This window comes from Stenella coeruleoalba (assembly GCF_951394435.1).
Source record: "Stenella coeruleoalba genome assembly, chromosome: 1".
NCBI lineage: Eukaryota > Metazoa > Chordata > Mammalia > Artiodactyla > Delphinidae > Stenella > Stenella coeruleoalba.
Genome location: NC_137169.1, coordinates 177,962,810 through 177,981,613, shown reverse-complemented (window position 1 = coordinate 177,981,613; position 18,804 = coordinate 177,962,810). Strand labels below are relative to the sequence as shown.

Genomic DNA, 18,804 nt, shown 5'->3' with positions numbered 1-18,804 from the left:
AAGTACAAAGCACTGGTACATTTAGAGAAAAGCTTCTAGATACACTCTACAGCATAGGGCAGTGTCTTAGTTTGGCTGCTATAACAAGATATCATGGACTGTGTGGCTTAAACAATAGGGATTTATTTTTCACAGTTCTGGTTACTAGAAATCCAAGATCAGGGTGCTACCATGGTTGGGTTCTGGTGAAAGCCCTCTTTGTGAGTTACAGGCATCAGTCTTCTTCCTGTATCCATCCTCACGTTGCAGAGAAAGAATGAAAGAGGAATCATCTCTATCATGTCTCTTATAAAGGCACTAATCCCATCATGAGGACTCCTCCCTAAAATCCCACCTCCAAATACCACCATATTGGGGCTTCACCATGTGAATTCTAGGGGAGTCATGAACATTCAGTCCATAGCAGGCAGGTAGAGGGATTGGCTGGAGATGGGTTTTAAATGATGGACTGACCTTAGCACAATTTTTAAAATGTATTACTAGATAACTTGGTATAATGATAGCTAAATTTTGTATAGCCCTTGCAACTTGACAAAGCACTTTCACACAGTTACCTTATTTAATCCTCTTGACAAGAGTGCAATAAGTAGGGAAGATTTATCCACATTTCAGACCTGAGAAAGAGGTTTAAAAGAGTTAAATGATGTTCCCAAATTCACAAAGCTACTAATTGTTAGCCAGGATTCAAACCCAGATTTTGAGACTAAAATATTTGATCTGCGTATATTCTTCTATATTCATTCATTTATTTATTGAACAAAATTTTGTTTCACTCTGTGTGGCAGGCTCTGAACTAGGTGTTGAATATACAAAAATGAATGACACCTTCCTGCCTTCAAGGAGCTTTATCTAATGGGGGAGCCACACATATACAGAGGGCCTGTGGGAATGTGGAGGGGAAGAGGAGGGGGTCTAGAAGTTAGGGCTGGGGTGATAGTTTCAACCAGGTCTTAAAGGGAGAATCGCAATCCTGCAGGAAGATACAGTGGGAAAGAACACCCTAGGTTTGGAAAAGGACTCTTAACCTTTTTTTGTGCAAGTGACTCCTTTGGCAGTCTAGAGAAGTTTCTGGATCCTTTCTCAAAATAATGTTTTTAAATACATAAATTAAAATACATAGACTTATAAACAAAACTAATAATATTGAAGTATATATTTTTTAACCTAAAATTACAAAAAGCTAATTTGTGATAGAGTAACATGTGCTTCGTTATTTACACATTAAATAACAAGATTTAGAGTGATCTAGTAACTACCTTAATTTCGGACCATAAATATAAATGATACTTTGAAGTATCTGCAGCAATGCTAATATGATATGAAAAATTTATTGATTTCTTCTGTTGAGAAAGTCACAGGTAGCGCTAATACTATGGTTTGCTGCCTACCATCGTAACTGAAGGAAATGCTAAGTTTCAGGTAGAAGTTAGTGAAAATAAAAATGTAATTTTGTTTCCATCCAGTTCACAGGCTCCCTGAATTAACCCTGTTCTAGGTGGAGGACAGAGCAGAGACAACAGCGACAAGAAATGAGAGAAGAGCATGGCAAGCTCAGGAGACTGTGTAGTTGAGCTGAAGTAAAGATTTTCTCCTTAGGCACTGGGAGGCCATGGAAAAGACTTTGAATGTGGAAAGATCAGATTTGAGTTTTAGAAAACTAATTGTAGCAGCACTGTGGAGGATGAATTGGGAAGGGCAAGCTGAGATGAGAGCCCTTGGGGGCTGTTGTAGTAAATGCACCTGCAGTGAGTCCAAACTAAAACCTGGACATCTAGGGGATACTCAAGAACTGGAATGGAAGGAATTTGGTGAACATTTGGGCTGAGTGAGACAATTGAGAGAGAGGAAGAAGTTAAAAATGACTCCTAAATTTCTGGATTGGATGACTAAGTGTATAATGAAGCTCTTAGCTATCTTAGGAATATATAGAAAGGAGCAGACTTAGGGAGATGGAGCAGAGGAAGATAATGAATTTAATTTTGGATATTTTGTTTCCTTGTGTAAAATAATAAGAAATAGATACATTGGTTTCTGTCCCCAGTTCCTGACACACAGCTCCTAAAACCCTTGTAAATTCCTAAGTGGTAGGAACACTAGGAGCATATCTTATTCTACTGAGGTGATTCTGAGTTGGTTCCTGGATGCCTCCTGGATGGAGGCTCTTCACCAGAAAGACCAAGCCATAATTAGAAGCTTGGAATTTTTAGCCCCGCACCCTTGCCCTTTCTCCAGAGAGTGGAGAGGAGCTGGAAATAACTGATCATGGCTGGAGTTACTAATTGATCTTGCCTACGTAAGGAAGCCTCTATAAAAATTCCAACAGTACGGGGTTCAGGGAACTCTACAGGTTGGTGAACCAAAAGTTTCCATGTGCCACCATGCCAGGCCCCAAACTCCACAAAGACAGAAGCGTCTTTGTTCAGGACCTCGACCTATGTATCTCTTCATTGGCTCTTGATTGATATCCTTTGTAATAAACCAGTAATCTAGGGAGTAAACTGGTTTCCTAAGACCTGTGAGCCGCCCTAGCAAATTTTTTTTTTGAGGTATAATTGTACAACATTATGTTAGTTTCAGATGTACAGCATAATGATTCAGTATTTGTACATATTGTGAAATGATCACCACAATAAGTCTAGTTAACAAACATCACCATATACAGGTACAGAATTTTTTTTTTCTTGTGAAGAGAACTTTTGAGATCTGTTCACTTAGCAGCTTTCAAATATGCAGTACAGTATTATTTACCATAGTCACCATCCTGATGACTTATTTTATAACTGGATGTCTGTACCTTTTGATTCCTTTCACCCATGTCTCCCACCCCCCGACCCCCCAGCCTCTGGCAACCACCCATCTGTTCTCAGTATCTGTGAGCTTGGGTTTGTTTTGTTTCATTTTGTTTTAGATTCTGTAAGTGAGATCATACAGTATTTATCTTTCTCTGACTTATTTCACTTAGTGTAATGCCCTCAAGGGCCATCAGTGTTATTGCAAATGACAAGGTTTTATTCTTTTTTATGGCTGAGTAATATTCCATTGTATCTATACCACATTTTTTTTCTTTATTCATTCATACGTTGATGAGTACTTAGGTTGTTTCCATACCTTGGATATTGTAAATAGTACTGCAGTGAATATGGGGGTGCAGATATCTTTTTGAATTAGTGTTTTTGTTCTCTCTTCAGTTAGATACCTAGAAGTAAAATTGCTGGATCATATGGCAGTTCTATTTTTAATTTTTTGAGGAACCTCCATACTGTTTTCCACAGTGCCTGCACCAATTTACGTTCCCACCAGTGATGCACAAGGGTTCCCTTTTCTCCACAGCCGTACCAACACTGGTTATTTCTTGTCTCTTTGATGATAGCCATTCTAACAGGTATGAGGTGATGTCTCATTGTGGTTTGATTTGCATTTCCCTTGTGATTAGTGATGTTGAGCACCTTTTCATGTATCTGTTGGCCACTTGTATGTCTTCTTTGGAAAAATGTCTATTCAGATCTTCTGCTTATTTTTTAATTGGATTTTTTTTTGCTATTGAGTTGTATGAGTTCTTTATGTATTTTGGATATGAACCACTTATCAGATATATGATTTGCAAATATTTTCTCCCATTCAGTAGGTTGTCTTCTTGTTTTGTTGATGGTTTCCTTTGCTTTGCAGAAGCTTTTTGGTTTGATGTAGTCCCACTTGTTTATTTTTGCTTTTGTTGCCTTTGCTTTTGGTGTCAAATCCAAAATATAATTGCCAAGACCAATGTCGAGGAACTCACCGCATATGTTTTTTTCTAGGAGTTTTATGGTGTCAGGTCTTAAGTTCAAGTCTTTAATCCATTTTGAGTTAATTTTTGCATATGTTATAAAATAGTTGTCCAGTTTCGTTCCTTTGCATGTGACTGCCCAGTTTTCCCAACACCATTTATTGAAGAGACTGTCCTCTCCCTGTTGTATATTCTTTACCCTAGCAAATTAATCGAACCCAAACAGGGGCTCATAGGGACCTCTAATTTATAGCCAGCTGGTCAGAAGCACAGGTGACAACCTGGACTTGCAATTGCCATCTGAAGTGGAGGGCAGTCCTATGGGACTGAGCCCTTAACCTGTGGAGTCTGATGCTATCTCCGGGTAGATAGTGTCAGAATTAAGTTAAATTGTAGGACACCCAGCTGGTGTCCAAGAATTGCTTGGTGGTGGGGGAAAACCCACACACAGTGAAATTGGGTGCAGAATCTCACCTTGACAGGAACATCCAGGAGTAAATGTCGACTAGTTATTTAGGAGCTAAAATCTGTAGCTTAGGCGAGAAGTGTGGGCTGGAGCTGTAGATTTTATTATCATGGGTGGTAGTTCATCCAAGGAGAGCATGGAGATCGAGGTCATCAGAAAACCAGTTTTAAAAGTTTGGCGCATTCAGGAAATAGTGAAAGATTCGGAGCCTCAGGTTCATGGCTATAAAACTGGAATATTGAGGTCTGGAAAGGTAGATTGGAACCAGATTATTCATAATAAATAGCTGGCATTGATTGGTCTCTGACAATGTGTCAGGCACTGTGCTGAGCATTACTGGGGATTGTCTCTTTCACTCTTCACAACCCAAGGAGGGAAGAACTGTTACATTATCTCCGTTTTACAGAGGGAGCTTAGATAGGTGAAATTACATTCCCAATGTCTTGCAGTCTAATGACTATTTAGAGTTTATATTTTGATCCCACAAACCTGACCTTAGATTGCACTTTTAGCCAGTACACCTGACTCCATTCGGTTATAAAGAGTCTTATTTACCAAACTCAGAAGTTTGGATTTTGTCACATAGGCAACAGGTTTCCTACACCAAGCAATGTTTTGTTTTGTTTTTCTGTTTTTTGAATCAGTAATACATTCCCACAGCTCACAATTTTTAAAAAATATCGAAAGGACATCATGCTCCATTGTATGGATCTACCATAATTCATTTAACCAGGCCCTTGTTGGACATAAAAGTTCCAGTATTTTGTTTTTACAACCACTGTTGCCCAAAATTACCCTGTACATATTTTATTTCATACATGATCAAATATATCCAGAAGTGCAAGCGCTGGGTCAAAGGGCACATACATTTTTACATAGGTGTTTAATCAGTTTACATTCTCCACAGTGATGTATGAGAATGCCTCTTCCCCGCTAGCCTCAACAACAACGTATTATCAAACTTTGGGTTTTGTTTGTTTCACATGTAGCATCTTTTTATTTGTTTATTTGTTGTATTTTGTCTTTGCATATCCTTTGCTCATTTTTTTAAATACATTTATGTATTTATTTATTTATTTTGGGCTGCGTTGGGTCTTTGTTGCTGCAAGCGGGCTTTCTCTAGCTGCAGCGAGCGGGGACCACTCTTTGTTGCGGTGCGCAGGCTTCTCATTGCGGCGGCTTCTCTTGTTATGGAGCATGGGCTCTAGAGCGCTGGCTCAGTAGTTGTGGCGCATGGGCTTAGTTGCTGCACGGGATGTGGGATCTTCCCGGACCAGGGCTCGAACCTGTGTCCCCTGCATTGGCAGGTGGATTCTTAACCACTGCACCATCCAGGTAGTCCCCTTTGCTCATTTTTAGCTTTGTCATTGGTCCTATCAATTTACAGGAGCTCATACATAAGAAGGATAATAGCCCTTTGTGATATGAGATATAAATATTTTCCCCAATTCTTTAATTTCTTTTGACTTTGCTTATAGTTTTTTGTTTTGTTATTTTTTTGGGGGGGTGTTTGCCTTACAGAAGCTTTTTGTTTTTAATGTAATCAGTCCATCTTTTCTGATAGATTTTCTGATTTTGAATCATAGTTAGCCTTGCTCACTCCAACATTATGGAGGAATTCTGCTTTTTTTTTTTCTTTTAGTACCTTTATAGTTTTATTTTTTGCATTTAAGGTTTTGATATTGTTGGAATTTCTTCTGGTATATGTAATGAAGTATGGCTCCACTGTTGTTGTTTTTTTTTCCCAGATGGCTATCAGTTGTCCCAATAGCATTTGTTAAAGAGTCTCTTGTTTTTCCCTGTAGTAAATTTTCTTTATTTAGTTTCTTTATTTAGCTTTAGTTTCTGGACTTTCTGTTCTGCTCCATTGGACATTAAATCTGTTTATGAGCTGGTCTATAATGTTGTTGTTGTTGTTTAATATTTATTTTATTTATTTATTTTGGCTGCTCTGGGTCTTCATTGCGGCACTCGGGATCTTTCTGGCGGCATGCAGACTCTCAGTTGCGGCATGCGGACTCTTAGCTGCAGTATGCATGTGGGATCTATTTCCCTGACCAGGGATTGAACCCGCGGCCCCTGCATTGGGAGTGTGGAGTCTTACCTACTGGACTACCAGGGAAGTCCCCTATAATGTTTTAATTATTGAGGCATTATACTATGTTTTGATATCTGGTAGGTCTAGTCCCCTCTCTTTGCAGTTATTTTAACAATTTTCCAGCAGTTCCTAGTTATTTTTTCTTATGATCTTTAAAATTGTCATACCTAGTTACCCTCTAAAAGATCCGTTGGTATTTCTGATGGATCAAGTTAAACTTACAAGTTTATATTTTTATAATTAAAAAATAAATGTGGTATATCTTTCAATTAGTGTTCAAATCTTCTTTACCTAGAAAAGTTTGTAAAGTAATGGAGAGTGACAGAATCAGCTTTGTGGGTGGGTATATAGTGGATTAGTTTCTATTTAGTGTGTACTATGCCAGAGGTTGGAAATACTAAAAAGTTTGAGTGCTGTTTGTCTCTTCAAGGACACATATACATGAGAACATAAACAATCATTAAAGGAGCATGTGAGGTTTTCTGGGTGTAGGGAATTAGCTCATTTGATGGCTATTATTTTGTAGAGGTAGAGAGCAAAGAAAGCATTACTTTCCTTAACTTTTTATTTTGAAATAATTTTAGATTTACATAAAAGTTGCAGAAATGATCCAGAATCCCCCAGATTCCTCAATTGTTAATACTTCTGAATCATTTGAGAACAGGTTGCAGACATGAATATCCATTACAGCATTATATGCTCCCTTAAGACTTCAGTGAGTATATCCCAACTACCAGCACACTCTCCTACACAACAACATTCAACCATCAAAATGAAGAGTTGAACATTGATCCAATATTGCTATCTAATTCATAGATCCTATTCAGATTTTGCCACTTGTCCATGTAATGGCCTATGTACATCCAGGATTCAATCTAGGATATTGCATTCAGTTGCATGATTAAGATGGTGAGTGTCTGCAAGGTTTCTCCAGTATTTTATACTTACTAATAAATAATTACTGAGTACTTTGTAGGGAGAAACTCAAAACTATATAAATATTCTATCCTCATGAAACTTTTGCCCACCAGTTTTAGAATTCATTGATAATTCTTACCCGAATCAGTTACTAATGTGATAGTTGCCAAATGGTGATTTGCTAATTCTGTCATTTCTTCTAGACTTACTGGTTGCCATTCTTTTGATGAGTAGAGCTCCCGTCGCCCTGCCCCACTTTTGTTTACTTATTTATATCACTATGAACACGTAGACTCTTAATTTACTCAGTTACAATTTGTTACTATTATTATTTATTTTGATGCTCAAACTATCCCAGATTTGGCCAGTGGGAACCCCTACAAACTGTCTCTTGTGTTATTTGGAATGTCCCCGTCATTCTGAGTGCCTCCTTACAGCTGGCATAGCAGTATGACCCAGGCTCATCTTGTACTTTCCCTGCCCCTGCCCTAGGGGTCATCTGTTTCTCCAGGGAGCCCTGGTTCCTTTTAATATAGTATTAAAATGATATTTAGAAACTGATATGTGAGTGTGTTCATTACTACCTGAGTGTTATTGTTTCCAGGTTTTCTAAAGGGGCAAAATATGTATATATATATACATGCGTATATATATATATGCATACATATACACACACAAACATTTGTACTTTCTTTTATATCTCTGTGTTTTAAAACCATCAATTCAAATCAATATCTCCAGTTCTAATTCAACACTGCAGGATTTACTCTGGCCTTCTCTCTTTTTATATGTTAAACTCCCTTCTCCATCTATGAGAAACCTGGTTCCCATTATCCTCAGTCTGTTTACTCATTTGCTCTAGACCCTACTCCCCACTCCGCATGTAACCAAAGTCCTGGTCCATGGCTTGGCCTCGTACATGCCCTCTCTCCCTCCCCTGGGCATTCTGGCCAAAATGTCAGTCCTGCTGAAGGAGAAGAGGACATTACTTAAAGTGAGTTCAGAAAGATACTTGTGACAGTAGTTGACTTCTGGGAGAGATTGGGTAGAAGGGACAGAGAGGGAAAGGGAGACTTAACTTTTTCGTATATATCCTTTTGTACCTTTTGAATTTTTTTTACACCATGTGCTTTTACTTCCTATACAGAAAATAAATAAAGATTTAAAAATAAGCTCAGGATCTTTGTTTTCACATAGAGCTGCTCTCTTCATTGTTTGGGGAGAATTTGGAGTTATCCTTTTTCTGTAAGTGTATATGGTTCCATTCTCTCCTTTAGGAAATAATACTTGTTTCTATGGGAAGTGTTATTATTGCCGAGAAACAGAGCCAGCCTGTGCTGATGGAGACACGATGGAGGGGTCTGTCACGCTTTGGCTTCCAGATGTGTGGCCTCTACAGAAACACCGACACCCATGGGGCAGGACTTACCGAGAGGGCAAATTAGCCAGGTAAATGCTCCTTTGAGCCACTACTTCATTCTCTCCTGTGCCTGGACAGGTGCCAACCCTGTGTAGGAGCCAGGGTTCTGTCCAAGTCTAAAAAGGACTATGGGGGGGTTCAGGGGAAAACCTGCTAGTCAGGGACTCTCTCTTCTCTGTGTTTTAAACAATGTTACGTGTGGTGCTGGCACTCAGTGAACAACACTGGTGATGCTGCTTCCCTCCAGGTGGGAGTATGATGAGAGCTACTGTGACGCTGTGAAGAAAACGTCCCCTTATGACTCTGGCCCTCGCCTCTTGGACATCATTGATACAGCTGTCTTTGATTACCTGATTGGCAATGCTGACCGCCATCACTACGAGAGTTTTCAAGACGATGAAGGCGCTAGTATGCTCATCCTTCTCGATAATGCCAAAAGGTAGGACCAGCAGGACTCTCCTTGTCAGTTAGGGGTCCTGTGTATACAAGAAGAATGCTTTCTGGGGTATCCTGGAAAACCTCCAGAACAGGCTCAACAGAAGGCATCCTTCTTGTTTCCACTCGGAGTCTTTGCCATTGGCACCCATCCTTCCAGCTTGTTCAGAGTTTGTACTCCTTTCACCTTCGGGGATCTGAGGACTTTAAAAAAGTGGAAAACTCACTTTTTCCAAAGAGTCAAAGAGTATGATTCTCTTCACAGACAACTGGAAACCAAGGTCTTCTATTTATTGCTACTTACATCATTCTTTCTTGACTAGCTTGTTCAGAATCTTGAGAAATACATCGTTAACGGAACATGAAATGTAGCTGTTGTTAAATTATTCTATCCAAAGATTCATACAGTTTAAAAAATTAGTTTATTTGATAGGATGTTTTTGCTATTTTTATGGCAGTCTAGGCCCAGATTTTTTCTATTATGAGTAGGAGAGCAGTTAGTTGCTTGGTATTTGTATATAAAGACAAGTTACTTTTATCTTGAATAAAACAATTTTATTAATTTTGAATAAATGGAATGTCCTTATTTAGGCCTGAGCTATTTGAAGAGCACATTGTATTTTCAGTTTGCACTCTGCATTCTTCATGGTACCCAGTTAAGTGCCACACTTTTAGTTACACATAATAAATGTTTGCTAAATAGAATACTTCCTTGGAGCTGGAATTGTTCAGGCTCTGAGTCACTACTGGGTTTTTTGGGGGGTTTTTTTGGTTGTTTTTTTGTATTTTTGATTTTTATTTTATTTATTTTTTTATACAGCAGGTTCTTACTAATTATCTATTTTATACATATCGGTGTATATATGTCAATCCCAATCTCCCAATTTATCCCACCACCACCGCCCCCCACCGCTTTCCCCACTTGGTGTCCATATGTTTGTTCTCTACATCTGTGTCTCTATTTCTGCCCTGCAAACCTGTTCATCTGTACCGTTATTCTAGGTTCCACACATATGCGTTAATGTACGATATTTGTTTTTTTCTTCCTGATTTACTTCACTCTGTATGACAGTCTCTAGATCCATCCATATTACTTTTTATGGCTGAGTAATATTCCATTATATATATGTACCACATGTTCTTTCGAATGGATAAAGAAGATGAGTCACTATTGTTAACGTTGGTTGCTGAGAATAAGCTGAGACATGGACACTCAGCGAAGAATGCTTAGGCAGCATTTGCTAAGGAGGCCACCACCTCATACTGAGCACCAGGTGCCTCATACTCCATGAAAGGGGGTGACAGCTACAGAGAGTGAGAGGCCAGCAAACATTGCCTCTCCCATTCCCAGCAAAGCAGGTAGTGACCAGTGCTATGTATTTCATTTTCATTTATACTATATTTTCAGTTCCTGAATATCTTTTTTTTTTTTTTAAACATCTTTATTGGAGTATAATTGCTTTACAATGGTATGTTAGTTTCAGCTTCACAACAAAATGAATCAGTTATATATACACATATGTTCCCATATCTCTTCCCGCTTCCGTCTCCCTCCCTCCCACCCTCCCTATCCCACCCCTCCAGGCGGTCACAAAGCACCGAGCTGATCTCCCTGTGCTATGCGGCTGCTTCCCACTAGCTATCTACCTTACGTTTGTTAGTGTGTATATGTCCATGCCTCTCTGTCGCTTTGTCACAGCTCACCCTTCCCCCTCCCCATATCCTCAAGTCCGTTCTCCAGTAGGTCTGTGTCTTTATTCCTGTTTCACCCCTAGGTTTTTCATGACATTTTTTTTTTTCTGAATATCTTTATCCTTACTTGTAAAACTGATCATGTGCTGTGGAAATACACACTGAAATAATTGCCTTTGCCTTTTATTATTTGTGGGCCTGCCCTGTGCTGAGGGCTATCAGACCCTCCAGCTATTAAGGTGAGCTTCCAGGAAAAGAGTGGAAGGTTGACAGTTTTTCCAGAATCAGTTCTCCTTTTCTAACTCGGAATTACTAAGAGCATTTTTACATCTGCTTTGAATCACTGTTTTCCCAGCCTCTGTGAGCAGTTTTTACAGTTTGAATCTGACCATATACTTTCTTGTAGGGAATACAGTAATCTAAGTCTTTTTCTGATTGGTAATATTAAAGTAGAACAAGTATAACTTCTTTTTACAGGTAATGACCTTCTGCTTGTTTGCGAGAACCTAATATCAGTAGCCTTTATTGCTCTACATACCCTTAAAACCTTCTCGGGTTTGGGGGTCTTCAGGTTCTCCCTTGGTCTGTGGACTCCATACTGTGTTAGGAGGGTTATGCTTCAACACCTTGAAATATCCTGGCAGGAGAAAGGATCCTTGTAAAGGAGTATATTTGTTGTTTGATGCTGCAGTACAAGCTGTTAGGAATCCTGTGTCTAATTGGTCATGCCCTGTTTATTTTTAATTTAAGTGATTTGAGCTGTGGGAGCATGAAATTATCCAGGATCACATTCACGTTTCATATGGAATTTGTTCTTGCTTTGATGCTAAGAAGGGGACGGGTGCTTCCACCTAATTCACTAACTTTTCATTTAATTTTCAGCTTTGGGAACCCCTCGCTGGATGAGAGAAGCATTCTTGCCCCTCTCTATCAGTGTTGCATGTAAGTTATGCAGTCAAGTACATTTGCCTGCATTGCCTTCCTTTCCAGGCTCAGGTAACAGTACATCAGTTTGCTTGGCTTTAAAACTTCCTAATACCTGAGCAGCACTTTTCATGCTTTTCTAACCCCGAACCTCCTGGAGATCCTGAGCTGTAGGGGATCAGGGAAAGGCTTCCACAGCAGTGTAGCCCAAAGCTCAGAATGCATTTTGAGTTTTGTATGAGTAGAAATTTTCAGTTTATCCAATAATGTATATCCATGTTTGTTTTAATATCAGAATATAGTCCTCACTCCCCCCCACCCAAAACCTAGTGCAACCCATGCCCCTAGTTGCTGTACTATGTTTACCTTGTGGTTTCAAGTCCTCTCACTCAACACCACAACCCACCTGTGGTTTGCTTATCTCAGTTTGAAATTGTGTAAACCAAAAGTAGCTTTGTCCGTAGGTATTTAGTAATTGATTTTTTAAAAGTCTGTATTAGATAACAAAGAAATTAAAAAGTAAATCAAGAAAATGAGATAAAGACTAGGCTCTCGGGAGCTCCTTTTCAGATCTTCGTTGCCAGTATGATTTAAAAGCATGAACACTAAGAATCAGCTGGGACCCACCTTGCTTGGCTACACAAAAGTGCAGGTCCAGGAGAGCTGCTTCCTACTGCTCGGCTCCCAGAGACACACTGATCATGTGAGACTGCCTCTTCTGGCGACTGGTCTGTTTTACTTTTCTTTTCTTTCTTTTTTTCATAACAGCAATATTCTGCAGAAAGTGTTTACCTAGGCAACCCTTAATTATCTTCATTAATATTGGGAAGCAGTGATATATCCAATCAAAACCTGTATCTGTGAAGGAAGATGTTTTTGTTTTAATAGTGCTATCAGTCTGGTCCAGTCAGGATATAGAAAAGACATGGTGGGTTAAACAGGAAAGTTTAGTATAAGAGTTATTAAACTCTTTCATACAAGAGTGACTATAAAAGAAAACTAGAGCTGAGGGAGAGTACCCAAGGAAGAACAAACTTGGAAGGGGATCCCCCTCCCCAAGCCTGGGGTTTTGACCTCAGTGGAGAAGGTATAGTTTAGCCCACTGAATAGCAGAGAACTGTGCTAGTTTGCAGGTGCTGGGAGTGCAGGAAGCAGCCCTCCAGAATGCAGGCAGGGTACAGGCTATCAGCAGGTGGTAGCATGACATACCAAGAGAGCAACGACTCAGTAGAAACCCTCCAGGCTACAGGCAACGCTTATTTGTGGGCCTGCACAGGGAATTGGGGCACCAGCATGGGTGCGTGGCTTTGGGGGCTGTGGTTTCCATGTTGAAAAGGCCTTAGGAAAGTTATCACCAAGCCAGGCCAAGGCCGCAACATCATGGTGGGCCTACCTGTTCTGGAAATGTGGCCAAGGCAGAGTTTCATTTGCTGACCTTCCCCGCACACTACTGACCCACTCACTGTACAGCAGCCAGAAGCGTCTGGAGAACCTCTTCCTTCTGCAGTCTCCTTCCAGTATCCTCTACCGAGAAAGCCTAAGAGGAGAGATGCTTAAAGGACCTCTGCCCATTATAGCAGGGCATATATGAAGAGTGAACTTGGAGCTGAGAGGCAATCGAGTGATACCTTCGTCACACAGGGGGAACTCTAATGCTCTAGGCACTTGTAGTATTTTTCAGAAGAGTAAAACCACGCTGACTCTGTGCTTGTCCATCCCTGCCATGCTTTATCCGAAGATCCTTGCTTTCTTACTTTTTAAATGGTTGCAGAACAAGTTGCCTGCCTCATGCAGAGTCAGACTTTAATGCATACCTAGTAATTCCCACATTACCCACAGGGAGGTAAATACTTTTTTTCTAAGATAACAAGAGATCCTCTTTAGTTGGTAAAATAATTGAGAAAAATAGGTATCCTTAAACTTTTTCTATTTATAATATTGCTAGAATTTTTAATTAAGAAACATAAAAAGAAGGAAATTAAATTACTTATTAAGAGGTAAGGATAACTCCTGTTAACACTCTAGTGATTTCATTGTAATCGTGTGTGTATGTTTGTATGTATGCTTATACACACATTTTCTTTCCCCACAGGTTTGGAGTAAAAGAGTGTTTTCCCTCCAACTATTTTCCCTGACTCAATATTATATCATGGGCATTTCCCCATGCCACTGAATTTTCATAACTGCTTTTAATGGCTGCATGGTATTCCCTTGAATGGATAAGCCATAATTTATTTAACTATTTCTCAGTTGTTGGACATTCAGATTGTTTCACATTTTTCCTGTTACAAATAGCACTGCAGTGAACATGTGTAAATATTGTATATATTTCTCATTAATTACTGAGAAAGAAATATCAAAATGTGGTAATGTTACTTACTCATAATGTAGAGCTACTTCTAAAACAGAAATTATTTTTCTAGTTGAGATATTTTACATAATTATTTCTTTACTTTCGTCTGCTATGCGGGCTTTAATCTCCATTTGATAGTGAGAGGTTTTATGTAACCTGTCCTAAAACTTTTTTTCTCCCAGCATTCGGGTTTCTACCTGGAACAGACTGAACTCCCTGAAGAATGGTGTGCTGAAGTCTGCCTTAAGATCTGCCATGGCCCATGACCCCATCTCCCCAGTGCTCTCTGATCCTCACCTAGACGCTGTGGACCAGCGGCTCCTGAGTGTCCTGGCCACCGTGAAGCAGTGCACTGACCAGTTTGGGATGGACGCAGTGCTGGTGGAAGACAGGATGCCTCTCTCCCACTTGTAATTCTCCACAAAATAAGTGAAACTTCTTTTTACAAAGATAGAGAAACAGCACAATCAATTCCGAATGGTATGAGGTGGATTGGAAATGGCCAGCAGCACATTCTGGTGATAGGGGACAGGGTGGCCTTGGTGTTTGCTGTAGTAGAAGTTGAAGCAAAGACTACAAGTTTCAGACCACGGAGCTGTACCTGCTGAACCACCTTCTGACTTCCTCGGCGTATGCCCATTCTAGCAGTGGGCGTCACGGTTGGTCAGTATTAATTCTCATGCCAAAGGACAAATTAGAGGTGTGATATTTGAATAGATTAATGTTGGGGTTGGTTCTGGAGTATGTGTTTTGAGTCCATCCTTATAATCCTTTCTCCACACTTGTGGATTTTCCGAAAACACTTTGTAATCTCTTGAGTCCTTTCTTACCAGGACTAGTCAAATTGGAAATTTTACTGCTTCCTAAGGAGTGGCAGCAAGTAACCCAGCATTCTGTTGAGCCAAAGTAGCATGCTCTGTTGGAGGGACTATGTTTTTAAGATAGAATTAGAGGAAAGACAAAAGCAAGAAAGATGTTTGGGCTTTTAACTGAGTAGGTGGTGCTTTTGATGATTCTTAAAGGAGGGAAGAAGAGAGAGAGACCTACTTGGTGGAACCAGAATCAAGGCGGTGATTGAATTAGTGAAAAACAGGTTCCCCTGTATTTAAGTTCTTAACGTATATAAAAGCAAGCATGACTTGTACCTAAGTAAGATTTGCATTCTCATAATGTGTCCAAATTAATCCAAAAGAGTGTCCCTGGAGAACCTACCATTACAACCCAAGCACAATTCTGTTATGGAGACTTTTTTTTCCTTTTGCCCAGAGCAGGCAAATCCTTTGCAAATTATCAAAGCAAACTGAAATAACAGCTTGAATAAGAGTTAGGTTGCCTGTCTTCTCTGCCATCCTGATTTCTAAAATGAATTTCCACTTCTGTCTTCAAGGCATTTGGTCATTAAAGCTGCTGTTCCCAAGAGATTGGCGATCCTACTTGTGCCTTTCTTGTGAGGAAAGCCAGCTCGCTCCTACGGATAATATAGTTTAGATCCTGCTGGTGGCTGGACCTATCTTGTGATTTGGGCCATGTGGAAGGCTGGAAACAAAGATTTTAAGCCTTCTGAGCCTTAAAATTAAGGTGGTTACCAGGAAGAGCCTTAAGATTTTGATTTATGTCAAACCCTGATTTCATCATTTAATCTTGTTTGGAGTTCTGAACCCACGATGTAGTATTGTCCTTCCGTCTCCTATTAGCACATTCAAATTTCAAGTTGCTAAAACAGGCTTAGTTCTGTGTTCTGCCAAAGCGATTTGACATATAAGCACTTGCATTAAAATACAGGGCAGAGGAAACTAGACCTGGTGTGCCCACTCACGTGCCCTCAGAGGTGGGTGCTTCTCTCCTGCATTTTGTCTGGGGACTGTTGCAGTTTTGACTTCTGTGAAGCAGACACTAATATTTAAACAGTGTGGTTAAACAAATTTACTGCCAGCTATTGGAGACCAGTTTTAGGTAGCCACCCTTTCAAAAATAGTTTAGAATTTATGCCCCAATTTTCTCAAATTGAAAGATAACTGAGTACCCCAAAACTAATTTAAAGTAACATGACCGGGCTTCCCTGGTGGCGCAGTGGTTGAGAGTCCGCCTGCCGATGCAGGGGATACGGGTTCGTGCCCCGGTCCGGGAAGATCCCACATGCCGCGGAGCGGCTGGGCCCATGAGCCATGGCCGCTGAGCCTGCGCGTCCGGAGCCTGTGCTCCGCAACGGGAGAGGCCACAACAGTGAGAGGCCTGCGTACCGCAAAAAAAAAAAAAAAAGACAACACTTAAAGTAACATGAAATTAGGACGCTTTTGTACTTAGTATGTACATTTGGCGATGTACACAGAATGGGCTGAGTTATTTTTAAAAAGCTATTGAATTTAAGAAGACAGGTAGTAGCACAAAACACTGAGCTAGTGTTAACAAAAGGAAGCATTAATCCCAATTTAAACTCATTTACTATGTGCATCCAGGGAAGTTCACATTTGAGCTTGAGAATACCTTGGATGGTGCTTACCTCAGAGCATCAGGGAGCCAGCTGGAGGGACAGTGGGAAGGAAGTCAACGCTGCTCTCCTTGGTAAATGTTAGCTGAACTAAATTTCTTGCAAACATGTGATACCTTCAGTATGCCCCAGTGAAATGAATAAGAGCTGTTCCCAAACTGGGAACTTTATTCATGATGTTGAAGGCAGAAGATTCTGCTAAGGAAAAAAGTAGGAGGAAAAGCTACTTTGAAAAATGCCTCATTCTTTTTCCCAAACATTGCAGAAAATGTATAATCTCATTCTCTTTCCCTATTTTAAAATTCATGATCTTAAAAGGTGTTCAAATGTATAGTGGTTAAAGTTAGAATTATGCTAATAGAGTGGTGTGAACTGATGCTTAGAATATAAATTTATGTTCTAAGTCAGGATCGGATTAAGCTGCAAAAGTACGTTTAGAATCTTGGAAAAAACCAACCATAAGCTTATAGCCCTAAAATTCATAAACACTAAATTCTGTTTCAAAAAAGAGGTAGATATCTTTTTTTTTAAGTTTTGTAACACTGTCCTCTTTATGGTTTATGTTTTAGAATCGAGGACTATTATAATCAAACAGGGGTCACTGGAAGGGTTTTTGATCAGTCCTAACCTGGGCGTGCCTAGCTAACATCTAAAGGTAGATGTGGGTACATTTTAATATTATAAAACTAAGAAAATCAGAACTGAGTACCATTTCCTACCCCCCTTCTTCCACTTCTTAAATATTGGGTTGCCCAAAAAGTTCATTCTGGTTTTCCACACCATCTTACAAAAAACCTGAATGAACTTTTTGGCCAACCCAATATATTTATTCCATAGTTTGGGCGAATATGGGTATAGAGGTTTCATTCAAGAATTGTCATTTAATATGAAGCTATATTTTGGGCTTTGGGGGTAAATAATTTTCTGTGCAAAACATTAATAGGATCTGATTTACTCAGTATTGCTCAATAATTTATTAATAAGGCATTTCTCCCTATTTGCACTCAGGATTAATATGTCAAATGAAATCTAATAAGGAAATGGGAGAATTCAGGTACATCCTATTATTTTGGGAAAGATGAATCCTATACATGGCAGAAATTCCATGTCACCTGAAGGCAACAAGTTCTTCCAAAGAAATCCATCTTTTCCTTTCTTTAAAAAAAAAAAAAAAAAGACTTTTGGCCTTCCCCTCCCATCCACCATGTTCCTTCACTCTCCCTTCTCCACAGCTTCCGTATTCTTGTTTGACCATTACCTGACCACACCTCAAATGATGGTAAACAGCATCTATCAGTGAGCTGTCTTATGTGAGTCGTCTTGTGAGCTTGGGCTTCAGGAAACATGAGTCAAGGTATATGTATATATATAGTCATATATGTATTCTAACAAGAAAAAATGTATTTATTTTGACACAGGGAAACACTGTTGCTGAAGAACCTGAAGCTAGGAAAAGGTTCTCTTAGTCTCTGAGAGTGAATCTAAGTGACATAAAGATATCCGTTCAGCAAACACCTCCTGTGCTAGCCAGGGCCGACGCCCGAGGCACATAGACCAGCCTCATGAGACTGTTGTGCAGGGGAAGGCCAGCTTTCCCCCTTCGACGCCTCAAGTCTGGGTTGAAAAGGTGAGGGCTGGATACTCTACTGCCACAGGGTTTTAAGGAACTAAGGTGTTACTCACAAATACAAAATGTCTGTGGGGGAACTGGGAATAACTTACTGGGAAGTTAATTTATTTGCTTCAAAGAGAGGTGTAGGAACCACTACCCTCTGTTTTGATCTGCCAAGGATTTCCTCTCAGAGCTGTTGCACAAATAGAGGTTGTGCTTGGTAAGATACCAAACAAGACAGATATGCACCTAAATTTCTAATGTGTTCTGTGGGTTTCAGTTCTGAAAGAAAGAAAATGAATAAAGATTTTAATAAGTACTGATGTACCATCTTTTCCTCATTCTTTCCCCACCTCCCCACCCCGGTTCAGGATACTTCCATTGTTTTCAATTGCGATTTCCTGTTTTGTTAGGGGACAGAAGATTACATCTTCTTCATCCACATAAACTTCCACAGGGATTGTTTCACAGAATCTACGGATGAGACCTTTACACTTCTCACTAGTCTTCAGAAGGCCCATATCAGGTTGTGACTGAACCGAGAATTTCAGTAGGATAATTCTTAGGTGCTTTTTGTTTATTTAATAGTTAACTTCTTTCTTTCAGCTTCTTTAGAGATAAAGAATTATGAATCC

General features: G+C 39.8%; 1 protein-coding gene across 15 annotated transcripts in view; it reads left to right on the top strand.

Annotated features, from left to right (window-relative positions):
- Positions 1–18,488, top strand: part of FAM20B (FAM20B glycosaminoglycan xylosylkinase) — a 42,263-nt gene extending 23,775 nt beyond the window's left edge. For 8 of the 15 annotated variants that reach the window (XM_079929888.1, XM_079929885.1, XM_079929887.1 and 5 more), the window contains 4 exons: positions 8,523–8,694; positions 8,913–9,104; positions 11,675–11,734; positions 14,252–18,488. In XM_079929888.1, coding sequence (XP_079786014.1) covers positions 8,523–8,694; positions 8,913–9,104; positions 11,675–11,734; positions 14,252–14,483 — 656 coding nt within the window. In that variant the 3' untranslated portion in view covers positions 14,484–18,488. The remainder of the gene's footprint in view (positions 1–8,522; positions 8,695–8,912; positions 9,105–11,674; positions 11,735–14,251) is intronic. The other 7 variants (XR_013829504.1, XR_013829502.1, XR_013829503.1 and 4 more) reach the window with 7 other exon arrangements.
- The last annotated feature ends 316 nt before the right edge of the window (positions 18,489–18,804 follow it).